The 17,106-nt window shown below is 40.5% G+C and overlaps 1 protein-coding gene across 3 annotated transcripts in view; it reads right to left on the reverse strand.

The window, feature by feature from the left end:
- The window catches only part of ANKRD17 (ankyrin repeat domain 17), a 112,668-nt gene extending 96,184 nt beyond the window's left edge, over nt 1–16,484 (reverse strand). For all 3 annotated transcript variants that reach the window (XM_080930351.1, XM_080930350.1, XM_080930349.1), the window contains exon 1: nt 15,968–16,484. In XM_080930351.1, coding sequence (XP_080786477.1) covers nt 15,968–16,324 — 357 coding nt within the window. In that variant the 5' untranslated portion in view covers nt 16,325–16,484. The remainder of the gene's footprint in view (nt 1–15,967) is intronic.
- Between the last annotated feature and the right edge of the window lie 622 nt (nt 16,485–17,106).

A 17,106-nucleotide genomic window follows, 5' to 3' on the forward strand; every position in this document is an offset into this window, starting at 1 on the left:
AGTGGTCCACAGGCCCACATGTAAGCAAAGCAGGGTAGCTAGTAGGTAGGTGGGTAGACAGACAGACATAACTCAAGCATAACAACCAAATTTCTGTTAGGGTATTAAGGACAGGAGGACCCTAGTATTTCATTAAGGCATACAAACCTTAACTTAATTAGTACCAGATTCTACACGTTTATCTGAAATTCTTTACCTTTCAACTTTAACAATAGTATTTATAGAAACCCTAGTAAGATGGAGGTTTCATTTACAATCAGTTACTACTTTTAGTAAGTTTAACAAAGCTCCTTTTGTTTGAGGTCTGACAGTTCCAGCCACAGTTACCTGGCAGCATTCTTCCCAGTCTTACATTCTGAGAACTTAAAATACCAGGTTATCTACATTTATATGACGTTTAACAATAGTATAGAGAGAAAAATCTGAGTTACTGATCATCTTCACAATCGATAAATTCAACCTCAAGATCAGTTACATGAATATTCAAGATGGAGGTTAAGGAACTAACCGGACAAAGAACAGATCACAATGAATAAGGCACTCAAAATCTCTTACACCTAAAGTAGACTAAAAAGCCATCCTTACACATCTGAAAGAAAACCCCAGATGAGAGACAGAATAATTTGCTGGATTCTGCAATTTATACAAAACCCCATTTTGTAAGCGATTCCCAGGAGGGAGGCAGCAAAGGCATTAAGAAAGCCGATTGTAGTGCACACTGTCCACACACCAACTCTACCATTTACTCAAACCTCCAGAAAAATCACTTCCATGTCTCCATTTTTTTCAACTATAAAATGGAGTGATAAGCTCTACCGTTATGGAATATACATAAAGCAAGCAAACCTCTGCCAAGAACTTAGTAAGTACCAACTATGTTGTCGGCTTACTACTAAATCTGCAAGGAAATGATGAGTCCATGGAATTCTCTCCAAACAAATTAGTTTCAAAATTTTATGTCAACATGAATAATAAAGTGACATCTACAAAATAGACCCATGGGGCCAATGAGATGCTCAGATAAAGGTGCTGACTGTCCATGCAAATCTGGTCTAAGTTTGATCCCTGGAACCCATTTAAAGACAGAGAAAATGGACCCCACAAAAATGTCCTAACTTCTTTACTTACAGACAGACAGACAGACAGACACACACACACACACACACACAATTTTTTACATGTAGAATCTGGTATTAATTAAGAAGAAAGCACCAGAAACTATTTTTAAATATCTACATTTATGCATAACCAAACTTTGATTCCATAAATGTTATTTATACACGTGAGAAAATGTAGAGGAAAAGGCAGAAAATAAAGCGTAAAAACATACATGATATATAAAACTTTTCAATTATTATTCTTTATTTTATTCTACTATTTTAAGCTTTCAGTCAACATTTACTATGTAACCTAGCAAAGAAAGCTAATATAACTTTAAGATTACAACAACATAAAACTGACTGCCAACAATTTTGGATTTCTGGTAGAAACTTTCTAAAAGGTTTTCTTGGAAGGATGCTGTCTTATTCCTTCAACAGAACTAAGCATATCCACTTTAGATCTTAGAGAAGTTCTAGTCTCATTATTCCATGAGGAGTAACTTTGAGTTTTAAACCATTTAGTTTATCTGAAATATATACAGAAGGGCTACAGAGTTCAGTGTTAAGAGTGTTTGCCTAGCATTTAAACTCAATATTCAATCGAATATTGGCTTTAAATTCACTATACAACATGAGTGGAAAAAAAAAGACATACTTTAAAATTAAAAGACTGAAAAAAAAAAAAAAGAGACCAGAGCAACAGTCAAGAGAAGTACATAATATTCACTGTCTATCCTGCACTAAGTAGGTCCACAACCAGTCTACATCAACAGTTCTCATCCTGTCGTTGCCAGCCTAATGGGGTCGCGTATCAGATACCCTGCATGTCAGGTATTTACACTAAGATTTATAACAGTGGCAAAATTAGTTATGAATTTCCAACTAAATAATCCAATGGCTGGGGTTAACCACAACATGAAGAACAGTATTAAAGGTGGTCATGGCATTGAAAGGTTGAAAACCACTGATCTAGATGAAACCAATGCCCACATAAAAGGACACAAGTGGCTGCAGCTCTTCTTAATAAAAGCTTTGTTTTGCTAGAAATCTATAAAGAGGAGGAAGAAGTCAGGCCTACACAGGAAGAAGAAAAAAAAATCTACAAAGGCACTCCATGAGAAAGGCATGTTTCTACATGTTTGTAATCAATCCTGGATGTTGAGGAAGAACTGACCCTGAAGCCAGTCTAGGCTATTATTAAGACCTTGCCCCTCCCCACCAAAAAAACCTAAACAAGACAAAAAACAAACAAACAAAACCAGGCATTTAACCCAGTTGAAGAGTACTTAATATGCAATGGGTCCTGAGTTTAATTCCCAGGACAGCAAATTAACAAGCACACACTTGGATTATATGAAAACACATACACCTGGATTACATGAAAACCAGATGGAATTAGTTTGTCAATCATAAACCATTCATAGATATTACCTATTTATCAAAGAACACATGAAACTCGTTTGTGTATGTAATTTTTCCTGTATAGACAGATACACATATGTATCTGTGTACATGTGCATATTTCTGGAGAGAGTAAATGAATATACCAGCCATAGGTAAACTTGAAGCATCTCCTTATCTTTTAAGGCAGGCTCTCTCATTTAACCTGGAGCTCAGCTAGATTGAGGTCCTCCAGTCTCCATATCCTCAGCACTGGGATCACAGGAATCTTATCCTCAGTTGTTACTAGCCTCTAAATATTGTGTGTGTAGGCCTTTAATATATACAAATGGGTACAAAGATGAATCCACAGAGGAGATAAGGTCTGCTGTATTATCATACTGTACAAACATGAAAGACAACACTTCAAACAATGAGAAAGGATAGCATAAAAAATAGTTGACCAAAAAATACCTAATTAAGTATTTGGAATATCAAATTAAGCCCTTCTCCTCCTTCACAAGCCTACATGTGAAATTAAATATAACAAGAACAAAAGCAAAACAGAACAAAATACAAAGAACAGCCAAGAGGTAAAAATAAAAGCAACACAAATGCCCACCAACTGATGAACACGGAGACAAAATGTGGCTCATAATACAACAGAGTGCCCTCAATCTTAGAAAGGAAACACTATCCCACACAATACAGATGAGCTATAATAACTGACAAACTGAAATAAGATAATCACTATCTAATTCCACTTATGTGAGCTACATAAATAGGATATATCTAAAAAACAAAAGGTTAACAAGCACAATAAATGTACTTTTGACTTTCCAAGATGAAAAAGTTCTGGATCTGTTGCACAACAATGTAAATTCATCCTGACAGCAAGATTTTACTTAGCATTATTTATAATTTAAAAATCAGCCATCATAAGGGGTATGAATTGGTTTCAACAATTACTAGTCACATAAAGCACTGATCAAACTCATTTCTAGCACACTGACTGTCAGTTCCCAGCACCCATTGGTAACTCACAACCATCCACAATTCCAATTCTAGGGGACCCAAGGCCTCTTCTGAAATCCATGGGCACAAGGCAAGCATATCTACATAAATGTAGGCAAACTGTCATACATATGAAAAATGTTTCTGAAGAAAACATAACATACATAAAGGAAATCTGTATTAGATAAATCTTTTTAAGACTGGTGTAAGAACATAGTTTTTCCTAGCAAACTTCTGAATCCAGTGAAATGAAAGATCTTCACAAAACGTAAGCTAGAATGTTTCTGAAATCAAATCCAATGTGTTAAAATGCATTTAAACTGGCTGTGGTAACACACAGCTTTATTCCCAGCACTAAGAAACCTGAGGAAAGAGGACTTTCAGTTAGAAGCTAGCTTGCACAATATGACTAGACCCTATCTCAAACAAACAAACCCCACAAATGCAACTCTTCTACAAAAAATTTTTTTTGATAAGCTTATCATTTCCGGTAAAATTTGAATAAAAATTTTATGAAAAAAGGTAAACTATACAGCTAAAAGATATTGACGTCATAATTAATGGCTGCACAGCTCCATCACAGTAAGGAAAGACAAGAAGCGCTCTGACAGAGTGTTAACCCTGACCATGGCCACTCTGGAGACTTAAAAAATCTAAGAAGACAAAAATAATATACTAGACTCAACATAACAATTTAAAAACTCAATTGCATAAACTAAATTTTCAGTTAGGTTGTTATGCAGCAGATAAAAACATCAAAATCTAGAGTTCATACCTCAACAATAGCTAACTAAGAGATATAAAGGAAGATACAATTCATAATGGCAATAAGAACCATAGAACACTCCACAACAAATGTTTAAAAGCTATATAAAAACTGCCTAACTTGTCAGACACAGTGGTGTATGACTTTAATCTCAGCACTGGAGAAGCAGAAGGAAGAAGAACTGAGTTCAAGCCCAGCCTAGCCTAACACATAGGAAGTTCCAGGATAGCCAAGGCAACATAATGAGACCAGGCTGGAGGCAGCTCAGTAGTTAAAGAGCATTGGACCTGGATTCGATTCCCAGCACACACATGGCAGCCCATAACCGTCTGTAAGTAGTTCCAGGGGATATGACATCTTCACACAAACAATGCAGGCAGAACACCCACACATAAAATTGAATCATTAAAACATACACACACAACCCTACAAAACTGTGCAACTTTAGTAAAGAAAGAGCATGAAAAATAAAAACATGTTGTGTTTACTACACATCATGGCAGAATGCCTATCTTATCAAATACATAAAAATATTTGTGGCAATTTGCAAAAAATAATTCCAGAACATATCTGATCTAGCATGTTAGGATCCCAATTCCACCAACTAACCTGAACCCTTGGAGGGCTCCCAGAGACTGACCCACCAACCATAGAGCTATCATGGGCTGGACCTATCTGTGATACCCAGGGGGGCTTCACTCACTCAGAGAGGGGGAGGGGGGATGGAGAAAGGAGCTGTGGGAGGGGGAAGACTGGGGAAAGGGGGTGTGGGATGTAAAGTGAATGAATGAATGAATAAATAAATAAATAAATAAGTTACGAACAAGATCAATGACTGACACCTGTCTTCTAAGTCACTAAAGCAGCCTGAAGTACTACACTTAATCACATGAAACCATAGACACTTTTGATTTCTCACTTTATAAAAGCAGCAATTTCTGGAGGACAAGGAAATTGCTCAGTAGGTAGAGGACATGCAGTGCAAGCATGATGGACAGAGAGCTGTGTCCCCAGCACCCAAGTGAAAGCCTGGCAGGCAGGCAGCTCATGTGGTAACCCCAGTGTCTAAGAGGCAGACGGCAGATATCTGGAACAAGACCGCTAACTAGACTTCTGGGGTCAAATAAGAACTGCCTTCACACATCGAAGAGCAACCAGGAAATAATAATCCTGGACCTCCACGGACACATATCCATGTCATCAGTACAGACACAGCACACGGGCAAACAAGCACAAATAAGAAAACACACTCACCTTTTAAAAGTGTGAACAGACTTTAAAACCCATTCAAGTATTTATTGCTAAAGCTTAGTGAAGAATCAATATGGGGCCTGCTTCCATCTTCATCAACTCAGTGGTAAAAATGGAAAGGTACAGAAGGGCAAGGTTCCCTCTAGAAAGAGTTGGAGAAGCTACTATGAAACCTCAAGGGTAAGAAAAATCAAGAGGAGCTGGAAAGACAGTTCAGCATTGGCTGCTGGACCTGGATAATTCCCAGCACCCACATGGCAGCTCACAAACATCTGTAACTTCAGTTCCAGAGGATCCAACACCCTCTTCTGACTTTCATAAACAAGCGGCATGGAAATAGTTCATTGACAAAGATACAAGTAAAACACTCATGCATAAAATAGTAAATAAAAAAAAAAGGCAAGAGCCAAGAGAAGAACAGACTAGGTAAAAGACCTCAACAATAAATAAATAAATAAATAAATAAATAAATAAATAAATAAATAAATAAATAATCACAGGTTCTAAGATAAGAACCTTCTAGCTCAGAATGACAAAAAGATAAGGATCAGCACTGGCTGCTCTTCCAGAGGTTCAATTCCCAGCAACCACATGGTGGCTCACAACCATCTGTAACAGGATTTGATGCCCTCTTCTGGCCTGTCTGAAGACAGTGACAGTGCACTCACATGCATAAAATAATATTTTTTTTAAAAAGTCTTGCATACCAAGTTAGGAACTTCAGTTTTAGTCTGTAATGACCTACATTTCAGAAAGAGTAGCCACTTGTTAAATGAGAACTCAGTGAGATAATGGGAGAAAAAATGGAACAGGGAAAAGAAAGGATGAGGGTGAAAGTTGATGTGCCAGGTAGAGAGCAGACTGAGGGCACTATGAACTCGTGTAAGTAGGATAACAAGCAGCACTAATCGGCTGGAGGCAACAAAAGCACGACACTGGACTCGAGGTAGAGCTGTCAGGTTCTACACTTTTCCTTCCATTTTCCTATCCTGTTATTTTAGCGATGGAAGCCATGAGACTCTTACATGGAGAATATAAACTAGTCCTGAATGAAGCATCTTTCTCAAAACTGGAACCACAACCCAATTAGATTATTTCAGAAAACCAGTAGAGACATTTTCGCTTGTACTGTTATCCCCCGAAGTCCTTTTAATATAAAGCCAGTTCCCCACAAGCTTTATCTAGTTATAGAGCCAAAGAGCAACAACTAAACAAATTATGAAACTAAGTTCTGACCAATGGGATACAAACAAGACTCAACATTTACTATCCTTGACCATCCTTCTGTTTCCTGTTCTGTACAGGCCACATATAAATTCACTAAGGCGATCAAACAAAATACTACAGATTGGGTGGTCAAACCATTCATTTTCTTAGTTCTGTCCACAACCGGAGTATAAGCAGTTTGATTTCTTGTGAGGCCTTTGCCTTGCTTGCAGATGATGACCACATTCTCCCTTCATCGCCACATTGTCTTCTGTGTGCACATCTGATTTCTGTAGCTACTTCCTTTTACAGGGAACCAGTCAAACTAGAGTAGGGCCTCTCCATATGACCTGATTTAACCTTAATTACTCTTTTAAAGGATTTATCACTAAACAGACATTTTGGTTGGTAAGCTATACTACACAAGATTTTTTTTAGATCAAATCAACACTGCAAGGTAGAGCTATCAGAATGTTCTGTGCTAATGGGAATGTTCTGTATCTGCACTCTTTGATATGGTAGCCAAGGCCATATATGCCTACTTAAAGTGAAAAATTATAAGCTCAGACTCTCAGACACCACTAACCACATTTCAAGGGCTCAGTAACCTGTGTGTACCATATTAGGCAACACAACTTCAGTGGTGGTGCAGTAAGTAGTTAAAACTTAGATATATGGATCTCTATGCCTGGAATGTCAAAGAAAGGAAATAAAGAACAATCAAAACACTCACAACAAGAACAAAAACCCCACTCTACCCGTGTGGAGCACATGTCTGAGGGTCTTCACACCAATCACTCATCTGATTCCTCAATACAGCATTCAGAAGGCATTAGCCTAAACTAAAAAGTCACAGAACTTGGAAAGTTCCAAGATGGAAAGCACTGGCCTCTGGTTAATTTCAGAAATATTTGGAAATCCCTTGCCTATAACAGTCAAGAGATAACAGTACATGTTTATTAAGTACACAACACTGAAGAAAGCAGAAAAACAACATATTGAAGAGTGCTACCTATGTATCAACAACAACAAAATCCTAAATTTAGTTACAAATAGAGAGAAAAGAAGGCTGGTGAAAGCAATACTAAGGGAGTCTAAAGGAGCCAGCACCAAACTACAAGAGGGCCATTGGTCAGTTACTTCTCACACTAAACAAGGATGCTTTGTTATCTACCCAATAATTTTGTGACTTAAAGTAACTTTTTCTCCTGCCAAATGGTACTAAAGATTGGATTAAGTGCTGCTTTTCCAGTGGTGATGGCTTCTGATAAGACAATCTAGTTAGCAATTCTAACTAGATTAAGAAAGGAGGGCAGTCAGCTGCAAACAGTACGAATCACCTACTAATGTATTCCAGCCTTGAGATTTTGAAGATGTAAATCCCTAATCAATTAACTAGTGTAACAAGGGTGATTTTTCTTAGTGAGTGTGACCTACTCAAATGAGCTCCTAAAAGGAATCTTGTTCTTGTTACCAAACATGTAACTCTGATCAAAAGCTAAGTCCATAATTTTCTCTCCCACCATATGTTTCTAAGTGTTTGGGGATATTAACTCTAGCCTTTGGCCCTGAGTTTCAACTTGCTCACAAACTTGATTCCTAACTACCTACCAGACTGGCTTCCTTAGGCAGCCCTTACCATCTTATAAGACAATTAATAAACCTCTGTATGCTATCTAGCTATTCAGGTAGTTACCAATCATATATAAATCTTCTACCTGTTCTGCTTCTGTTTAATTCTTGACTGATAATCAAGTAGCCAAAAAGTATAAGAAGGGTCAGACTTACCACAGAAATAATCAAAATGTTTTTCCTTAATTATTAAAAAATAACATTACAGGAGATCTTTTACTATATTGCTTATGTCAAATAAAAATTGTAATCTCTCAAATTTCTGACAAGAATTTTACCACCAAACTACACTAATGATTACAAAAAGTTGTGATCAGGACCCAGGAGTCAGCTCAGCTGGGCAAAGATGTTTGAAAAACTGAGTTCTATTCCCCGGACCCCAGCATGTATCAGTCACAAATCTGAACAACATGATGCACAGGGCTACAAAGCAAAGATGTCCTAAAGTTGTTTTGTTAGTCTTGCCTCCCTATCCACCTAACTGTACACACCCTTTGGTTATCTACTGCTTCCTTTGGGTCTTATTTTGAATCTCACCTTACATTTTTGTCTCATCTTCTGTTTTGTTATATTATCTTTAAGCCAGTCAATCACCTTAAAACTTATACCTCCAGTCTAAACTTGTTCTTGATAATACTCAATTATCTTTCCTTCCTTTAAGAAAATCAACTCAAAATCTCATCCAGAAGCTACTACATACATACAGCTCACAGTAGAAGTCACCAGTTCAGTACAAGCTATAAAGAAACAAATCCTCTTTGCCTAACCCACTGCATAGTGGTGACTAGAAGCAGGGTAATGATGATCAAAGTTCCTTTGGAGAGGAAGAGAAAGGAAGCGCACAGTAGTGACCATATGAATGAGGTCCTTCTGGGGCAGTTTTGAGGGCTGGTTATGTGCCAACCACTGTACAAGTTCCTTACACATTTTGCCCTTGGGAGGAGTGTTCTTTAGACTGTTGTTTTTGTCCTTGGGTGACTTTTTCTTGACCACGTCTGAAATATAGAAGGCACTAGAGAGTACTTCGATTCCTAACTGCAGACTGGCTGCTGTAGGAAGCAGCCCTTACCACTGTATAAGACAATTCCCTTTAATATTCTCAGTCCTATCTAGATAACCAGATAGTTACCAATCATATATAAATTTCCTTCCTGTTCTGCTTCTCTGATTAATTCCTGACTGATAATCATTCAAAACTATTATTTTCGATGTCCTGAAGTAGTAAGGAAACAAGGGAGAAGGGTCAGAAAAAAGGCTAGATGTGCAAAGAAATGGTTCAAATGTTGGGTAACCAGAGTCTGAGCTCAATTATCAAGAACAAGTTTAGACTGGAGGAATAAATTTTAAGGTGACTGACTAGCTTATAAACAATATAACAAAACAGAGGATGAGACAAAAATCATATAAGATCGGATTCAAAACAAGACCCAAAAGAAGCAGTAGATAATCAAAGAATGCGTAATGAGGTAGATAGAGGGAAGCAAGACCAACAAAAAAGACTAGCTAGCAAATACAGAAACCAGAGAAAAAGAAATAAAAAAAGGGCAAAGTTCTCTGAAGAAGCCACTACTTGGCAACTCATATAGAAGAGCAGGAGGTCTGGAGAGATGGCTCAGTGGTTAAGAGCACTGGCTGCTCTTCCAGAGGTCCTGAGTTCAAATACCAGCAACCATATGGTGGCTCACAACCATCTGTATTGAGATCTGATGCCCTCGTCTGGTGTGTCTGAAGACAGCCACAGTGTACTTATATATAATAAATAAATCTTAAAAAAAAAAAAAAAAAAAAAAAAAAAAAAAAAAAAAGAGGCAAGAAATAATCAAATCCTGCATTCAAAAAGAGTACCAAGTTTTCTCTGGAAACCAGAACACTTACTACCAAAAGAAAAACTCTAGAAAATCTTTACATATGGGGTCAAGAAAGGTGAGAAATGTTCCATGAGTCATAAAACAATAATATAATTTTACTAAGCAAAATACCGTTTTCATACTGTGAAAACATAAAGAGACCATATGGAACAACATAAAGAATACTCATAAACAGCACCAACAAATCACCAAGATAAAAGCCCAATTTAAGGAAAATTCAAAGATGAAAATTCAAAGATGAAATTCTCAAAAGCCATATAAACAAAAACATGAAAGACAATGTTGACAATTACAAAGATAATGCTAATTTTAGCCAGGCAGTGGGTAGCACACGCCTTTGATTCCAACATTCATGAGGCAGAGGCAGGGGAATCTCTGTGAGTTGGAGCCAGCCTGGTCAACAGAGCAAGTTTCCAGGACACCCATCCAATCCCCCCAAAAAAAGAGAAAAAGAAAATCACATCTAGAGGCACTCTCATACACTTCTCATTGTAAGCCTGGGCAATTAAACCAAGAAATCAGAATCCACTGAAAATATCTTATATGGGCACAATATAAATAGGTACAAATAAATTCTTTCACTTTAAGATATGACGCTCCAACCATTTTCCGTTTTAAGTAGTTAATAAGAAATATTTATGTAATATTCATACTTGAAATTTGGCTTCATAAAAATCAAACAGTTAAGACTCTTTAAGACTTACACAACACACACTACTGTACTGTGGAAGACATAAAAAGCAAAGCCAAGCTTCTGCCTTCAGACCTGATAATCCTAACACTCTAGATGTAAACTGCTAGGTCACTTAAAGGTAAACAAACATTCACAAGAAAAGAGAGAGGCCACTCCTTATCCTGACAGGCGTTTGGTTACCACTTACTTTCTCTGAGGCAGTTTGTAAAAGTTAGATCCAGATTAAAGGGACTTAAGATTAACAGATCATTCAGTATATCTAATAAAGCTGGATATAAACTACAAGTCTGTGGGGAAAAGTTAAAATCCAAGTCAAAATAAATGATTACATAAACCTTATCCAGACTCCAAGTTAATAACCTCTATTTTAAAGGAACTATCTTTTTAGCATAATAACGAATAAATTAATGATGAACGAATGAGCATGTTTGGAATCAAACTCTGGTTAAATCCTGTTCTGATACTATCTATATATCCTTCACAGTCACTTAAACCTCCTTTAAACTAGTATCTCTGCCTGTACAATGTCTCAAAAAATAAAAAACCTATGAGTGACTGGAGGGGTGTGGCAGTCAGAGGACAACTTTCAGGAGTCAGTTCTCTCCTTCCTATCATGTGACTTCTAGGAGTCCAACTCAAGTCAGCAGGCATCACAGCAAAATGGTTCTGTCCCAGTTTTTTTACACTTGAAACTCATGTTCCTTAAACAATATACAGTTAACCATTTAACCTCACTCTGACATTTTCCCACCCTGTTTACTCACTGGTACATTTTTAACTTACATGTCTTTTGAAAAGTTTGTTTCCATTGCTTACTCAAAAGATTAAGCATACAGTAGGAACTCATTTGAATAATGAAATAAACATGGTGACGCCTACTTCATAGGGTAATGGAGACAGTAAAATGAGAAAACATAAAAACTTCATTAACTCCTTTCACTTTCTTAACAATGCTCCAAAGTAGGATCCTCTATCCCATCTACACATAAGAAAAGCTAGAAGCTACATCACTGAACCAAGAGCACATCCCAGTTGAGTGCAGACAAACTCCGTAGGCCATACTCATGCCCCATTAGCTAGTCTTCCCACACAATGGGCACCCAAGTATGACATGTTAGTATGTTGTTAGAGTGTTAGAAGCGTAAAGCTAGGAAAGGTAGGGAAGTTTCATAACTCAGAGTAATTAAGAAATTAAAAGACACTGCTTTTAGTACAGTGGTCATCTTTTTAATCCCAGCACTCAAGAGGGCAGAGGCAGGCAGATCTTGGTGAGTTCAAGGCTAGCCTGGTCTACTAAACTCTAGGACAGAAAGAGCTATACACTGAGACCCTGTCTTCAAAAAGGGGAGGGGTGGTTAGGGGGAGGTTTAAGGTGTTAAAATCCAATCAGCTATTCACAGGCTCTGGATACAAGAAAGGAAGAAACTCCATTTATGATTTCCTACAAGAACTCAGGATTCTCCCTAAAACTGATACTAATTAACTGAATAGATCTGTATGTTGTCCCTTTTTTTTCCCTTTTGTTTTTAATCAAGTCCTCTTTAAATAGAAGGAAATAATTAAGAGTGACAATCTTCAAAGATTACCCATTTAAAAATAATGCTGTATTAGTTAAACAGACAGAACTGGGAAAACAGTTTCTTTGGGTTAATCTGATTTCATGCATTTACAACAGAGAAACCTAACATCTTCCCATTAAAATAAAATAAATGAAATTAGTGTCAAGAGTCTAACTTAGCAATAACTACCCTTCCTCCCTCATCCTCACCCTACCTCTTCTACAGCAGCAGGTCTGCTGACCCTGCAGATCCTCCTAGTACTACTGTCAGCACTGGCCTCCACTGTCTAAAGTCCTTTACTAAATTTAACTAATTTCAAAACCACCGCTTTCCTCAACTATAGGTAGAATTCTGACTGACTCCCACCATACCTGTGTTTTATGCCTTCAACAACAACAGTGTTCCATCTGGAACAGTCCTCCCTTTGCACTGTACTTCAGAGAAGGCTGCTTCCACTTACATCTCAGGTGCTCAATAGAATGCAGTATTACTTCTAAAATGAAGTACAAACTCTTTCAATTGCACCTTTTTCCTGTAAATGTTTAATCCAATGTACAACATGCTTCTATGTTGGGAAACATACTTTGTTCTTTACTAGTCGGTGGCCCATTGAAAGCCAAGGAAATTAGTTTTTAACTTAGAGCTACTCTTATGTCATCACAAGAAGGAAAGAGACAGGAAGAGTTTTCACCTTTTATACCGTACTATCCATTCTGAGACTTTGGAGATACCTGCTCTAATGGATAAACAGGAATTGCAACCAGGTACTACAACTTACAAATAAAGCTCTTATTTAAATCCATTTTTCTCCCTTTTTTGCTCTTTCAAAAGACTGAGAATATCTAGCTAACACAAAACCAATCTATTTTGTCATGTTAAATCATCCTTCACGTTTCCAAGTTAGAGAGTGCAAAAGTATATACTTTCAGATTCCCTCTTAATCTTTTGATGACTTTTTAACTGGAGAATTATTTCAAGGTTCAGGTTATTTGCATTTTTAAACTGTGTAGGCTAAAATAATTTGGAAAAAAGAACCAAAAAGAAGTCCACTTCCCAAGTCTCAAAGTTAACCTCTGAAGACAGGTCAGGACAGTGGCAGAGAAGCTGCTGTACAGCCCACCCACCTGACTACAGTCACAGCACGAGCACCCCGAGCTTCACTCCTTCACTCTCATCAGAGCACAGAGGCCAGTGCAGAGGGAAACTACTCCTTTCCACCTTGCCCGTTTCCCATCATGTGCTACATACATTTTTTTAATGGCTCAGCTTTCTTACATGTATTTCATCCAATAAAAATAACAAACCTATTGCTTTACCTGTGCAGATGACAGTGTAAAACAAACTAAGGATCAACACCATCTTAGTTGGTCAAAGTCAATATAGACAATACTAATTTTCAGATGAAAAACTCAAGACCTAAAAAAATTAACATACCTACAAGCTTCAAGCCATCTACAACTTAAGGATTAGGCCGTGAACAAAACTACCTAGGTAGGTGCAGTTGGTAGCAGAATACTAAGTGTCACATTAGGTATATGACCTTGTTCCAAACCAGAGCTTAATGTTAGAAAACTTAAAATCTACTGGTGTTTTACTCACAGCTGCTAACCCTGAGATTCAGCACAGTTTTTTAAATAGGTCAGAAGAGAGACAAAAGAAAGTAAATCATCACTTTCAAACTGTACAGTTGTCACTGTCTCTAAAAACTTTGATTCCTACTTTTGAAACTATGGGACGCAACCAGTTTCCTTTAAACCTTGTTCTTATTTTTAAAATAAATAAAGAGTGAGCTTCAAGGAAAATCCTCCCCACTTGTGAGAATTATGAAACTGGTTAATTCTAAGTATGAAAAGAGAAAAGGATTCCAACACACCTTTCTCATTGTTTCAATAGAAAAGTTTTGGTTTCTCCTTTTCATTTGTTTGATTTAATAGTGTCCAGGGCCTTAGGTCTGATAAATACTAAGCCTGGTCTCCATTGCTTATAATGAAGCCCAAGCAATACTATCCCAAAACTATCAAATAGGCAAGTACAAACTGCCCATACAAATTTACCACAACAGGCCCAACAGAAATAACAGAAAGAATAAGTTTTGAGGTATATATTCCTACTCTTAGAACTTTTTCTATGTAACTTCATCTAATCTAAGATTTAAAAAAAAATTTTTTTTGTCTTATTGCTAACAGGTGAGCCTCAAGTCCCATTCCTAGGGCTCTACTTAAACAGAACCTGGATGGGAAAGAAAGAAAGAAAAATAGTAACTTAAAAGCAGCCTTTTACCAGGCTCTAGGTTTGGGGGAAGAAAGTAAGTGGCAAGCAGAACTTGTGGATAATTCAGCTAGTGTTCTCTCTTAGAACAAAGTTTTAATCAACTTTTACAGCTTCTTTCCTCTGCTGCCTCAAATTACTATTTCCTCCACATTGGGGTGTTTACAGCTTCCATGTCATAGTACCGACAAGAGGGTTCGTTCTAAAAGAGCTAACAACTGGTAGGTCGGAGCTGGCTATCAGTATGGTTCATTAAGCTTTTGGGTTAAGAGGAATAAGGTCCTACAACGCCGCCTGTCTGTAGACCCAGGAAAAACTATAAAGAGTTATGAAACCAGATCACTAGGACATAAGGCCTCCTATCCCAGTCACAACCAAGCCTAGGTGCAAAGCAGACGCTTCTTCTCTGCTTACTTTACAATAAAGTTCATTAATTAATAAAAGCGGAATCTGGTTTGCTTACTTATTAAGGGAGAACCTGATGCAGTCTTACATACACACGTAGAGCACCAGACAGAAATTTTTTATGTACTAAGTCATTTGTAAATGCATTCGGATGGATATAAGATCGGCTCAATCCAAAACCTTTCCTAAATCCAGGAAGTGAAGACGAATTCAGCAACCACAAGTTTAAAAAAAAAAAAAAAAAAAAAAAAAAAAGCCCTGCAGCAAAACAGTATGGAAAAGTACAGCTTCTCACGTGTCTCTCCCAGATACAAATACTTAGTTAGCTCCGAGTCCATTACAACCTTACCACCCCTCCAGAATTGCTCCCCGCCACCCTCACGCTGACATTAAACTACCAACCTCGCAGTCGGTCCCCCAGAGACACTCTCCTACCTATTATCTTACCCCTCCCGCTTTAGCTCCGCCCCCGCCCAGGGAATGAGGTGGCCGTACTGGCCCCGGAGAGACCACCCTCCGGCCCCAAAGTGCCACCCGGGAATCTAAGCAATCCCTCCGCCCTTCACCCTGGGAAGAAGCATCCTAGGCTAGCAAGCTCACCAACTCCGTGCACTCTCTGGTCCTCCCACCCCCACGTGTCAGCTACCCTCCCCCACATCCCCACACCTCACGACTCGGGCCGAGCAAAGAAAGGGGGCAGTCGAAAGCCTGGTGCCCCAAGGCAGATCTTAAGCCCCGAGGGCTCGGTCCCACCGCAAGTCCCCTCCCACCTTAGGCCCTCCACGGTCCCTTCCGCCCTCCTCGAGGTGAAACCAGGCCCTTGCCTCAGAAACCTCCTCTTCCTCGTCGTCGTCGTCGTCCTCCTCTTCCTCGCTGTTGTTGCTGCTGGTGCCGCCGCCGCCGCCGCCTCCTCCGCCGCCGCCGCCGCTGTTGTCGCTGTCGCTGCTGCTCTCGCTGCTGCTGGGGGGTCGGCAAGTCCGGTTCCGCTTGGCCTTGTGGTGCGGCTGCTGCGGCGGCTTCTTCTTCAGGAGCAGGTCGCAGACTCGCACCATCCCACGAGGAGACGAGGCCGAGCGAGCCCCGCCGCCGACCTCCGCCGCTGCGGGGGGGGCCGCCACTGCCGCCGCCGCCGGGGGGCTCCCTTCTCCCTCAGCCGCCGCCGGAACCGTCGCCTTCTCCATCCCCGCGGGAAGAGGGGGGGACGCGGACGGGGAGGAGGGGCGTGGGGGCTCCGCTCTACCGCGACTTCGGCCGCGCCGGGGCCGACACAGCGCTCCGGGCCGCCGCCGCCGCCGCCACCGCCTCGGTCACCTCTACTGCCGCCGCCGCCGCCGCCGCTCCACCAGCTCTCACCTCGTCTCGCGATACTAAGGGCGGGGAGTTTGGCGATGGGAGGGAGAGAGGGAGGGAGGGAGCGAGCGGGAGGGCGGGGAGGGGGGGGCGGCCGAGGCGGAGCGCGAACGCCGTGCCCGGGAAAGCCGTGCAGGCGTCCGGAAGAAGCTGCCGGGGGAAGTGCGTCCCGGAGTGGCTTCCGCTGGGGAGACCGAGTCTGAGCGGGGACCGCGGGCGGGCGAGCGAGCACCGGGATGGCTTGTCTTCTCCGCGCTACTTCCCCTACACACAGCCCTGCAGCCCTCCCTCCTTCCTTCCTGGCTTATGATTAGAACGCAGCCGCAGGCGGAAGCGCGGGTGACGCCATCAGCCTGCGCCCCGACGGCCGCGCGCGGGTCGCTGCCTGCCGCTCCAAAGTGCGGACTAGAGGGCCGGGGAGTAGGGCTCCCCGCGAGCGTGTGTGGGGTGCAGGGAAGCGGGGTTGGCGGGGGGGAGACAGTGGGATGGAGAGCGGCGGGCCCGGGCTGAGTGGGAGGCGAGCGCGGAAGCGCGGGGCAGCTGTGCTAGCGGGAGGCCTGGCCCCCAGATCCGGGAGGTGGGGCCTCGCCCGGGACCTCCTGGACGGACCTTT

The sequence above is a fragment of the Micromys minutus genome (assembly GCF_963924665.1).
Source record: "Micromys minutus genome assembly, chromosome: 1".
NCBI classification, from domain to species: Eukaryota; Metazoa; Chordata; class Mammalia; order Rodentia; family Muridae; genus Micromys; species Micromys minutus.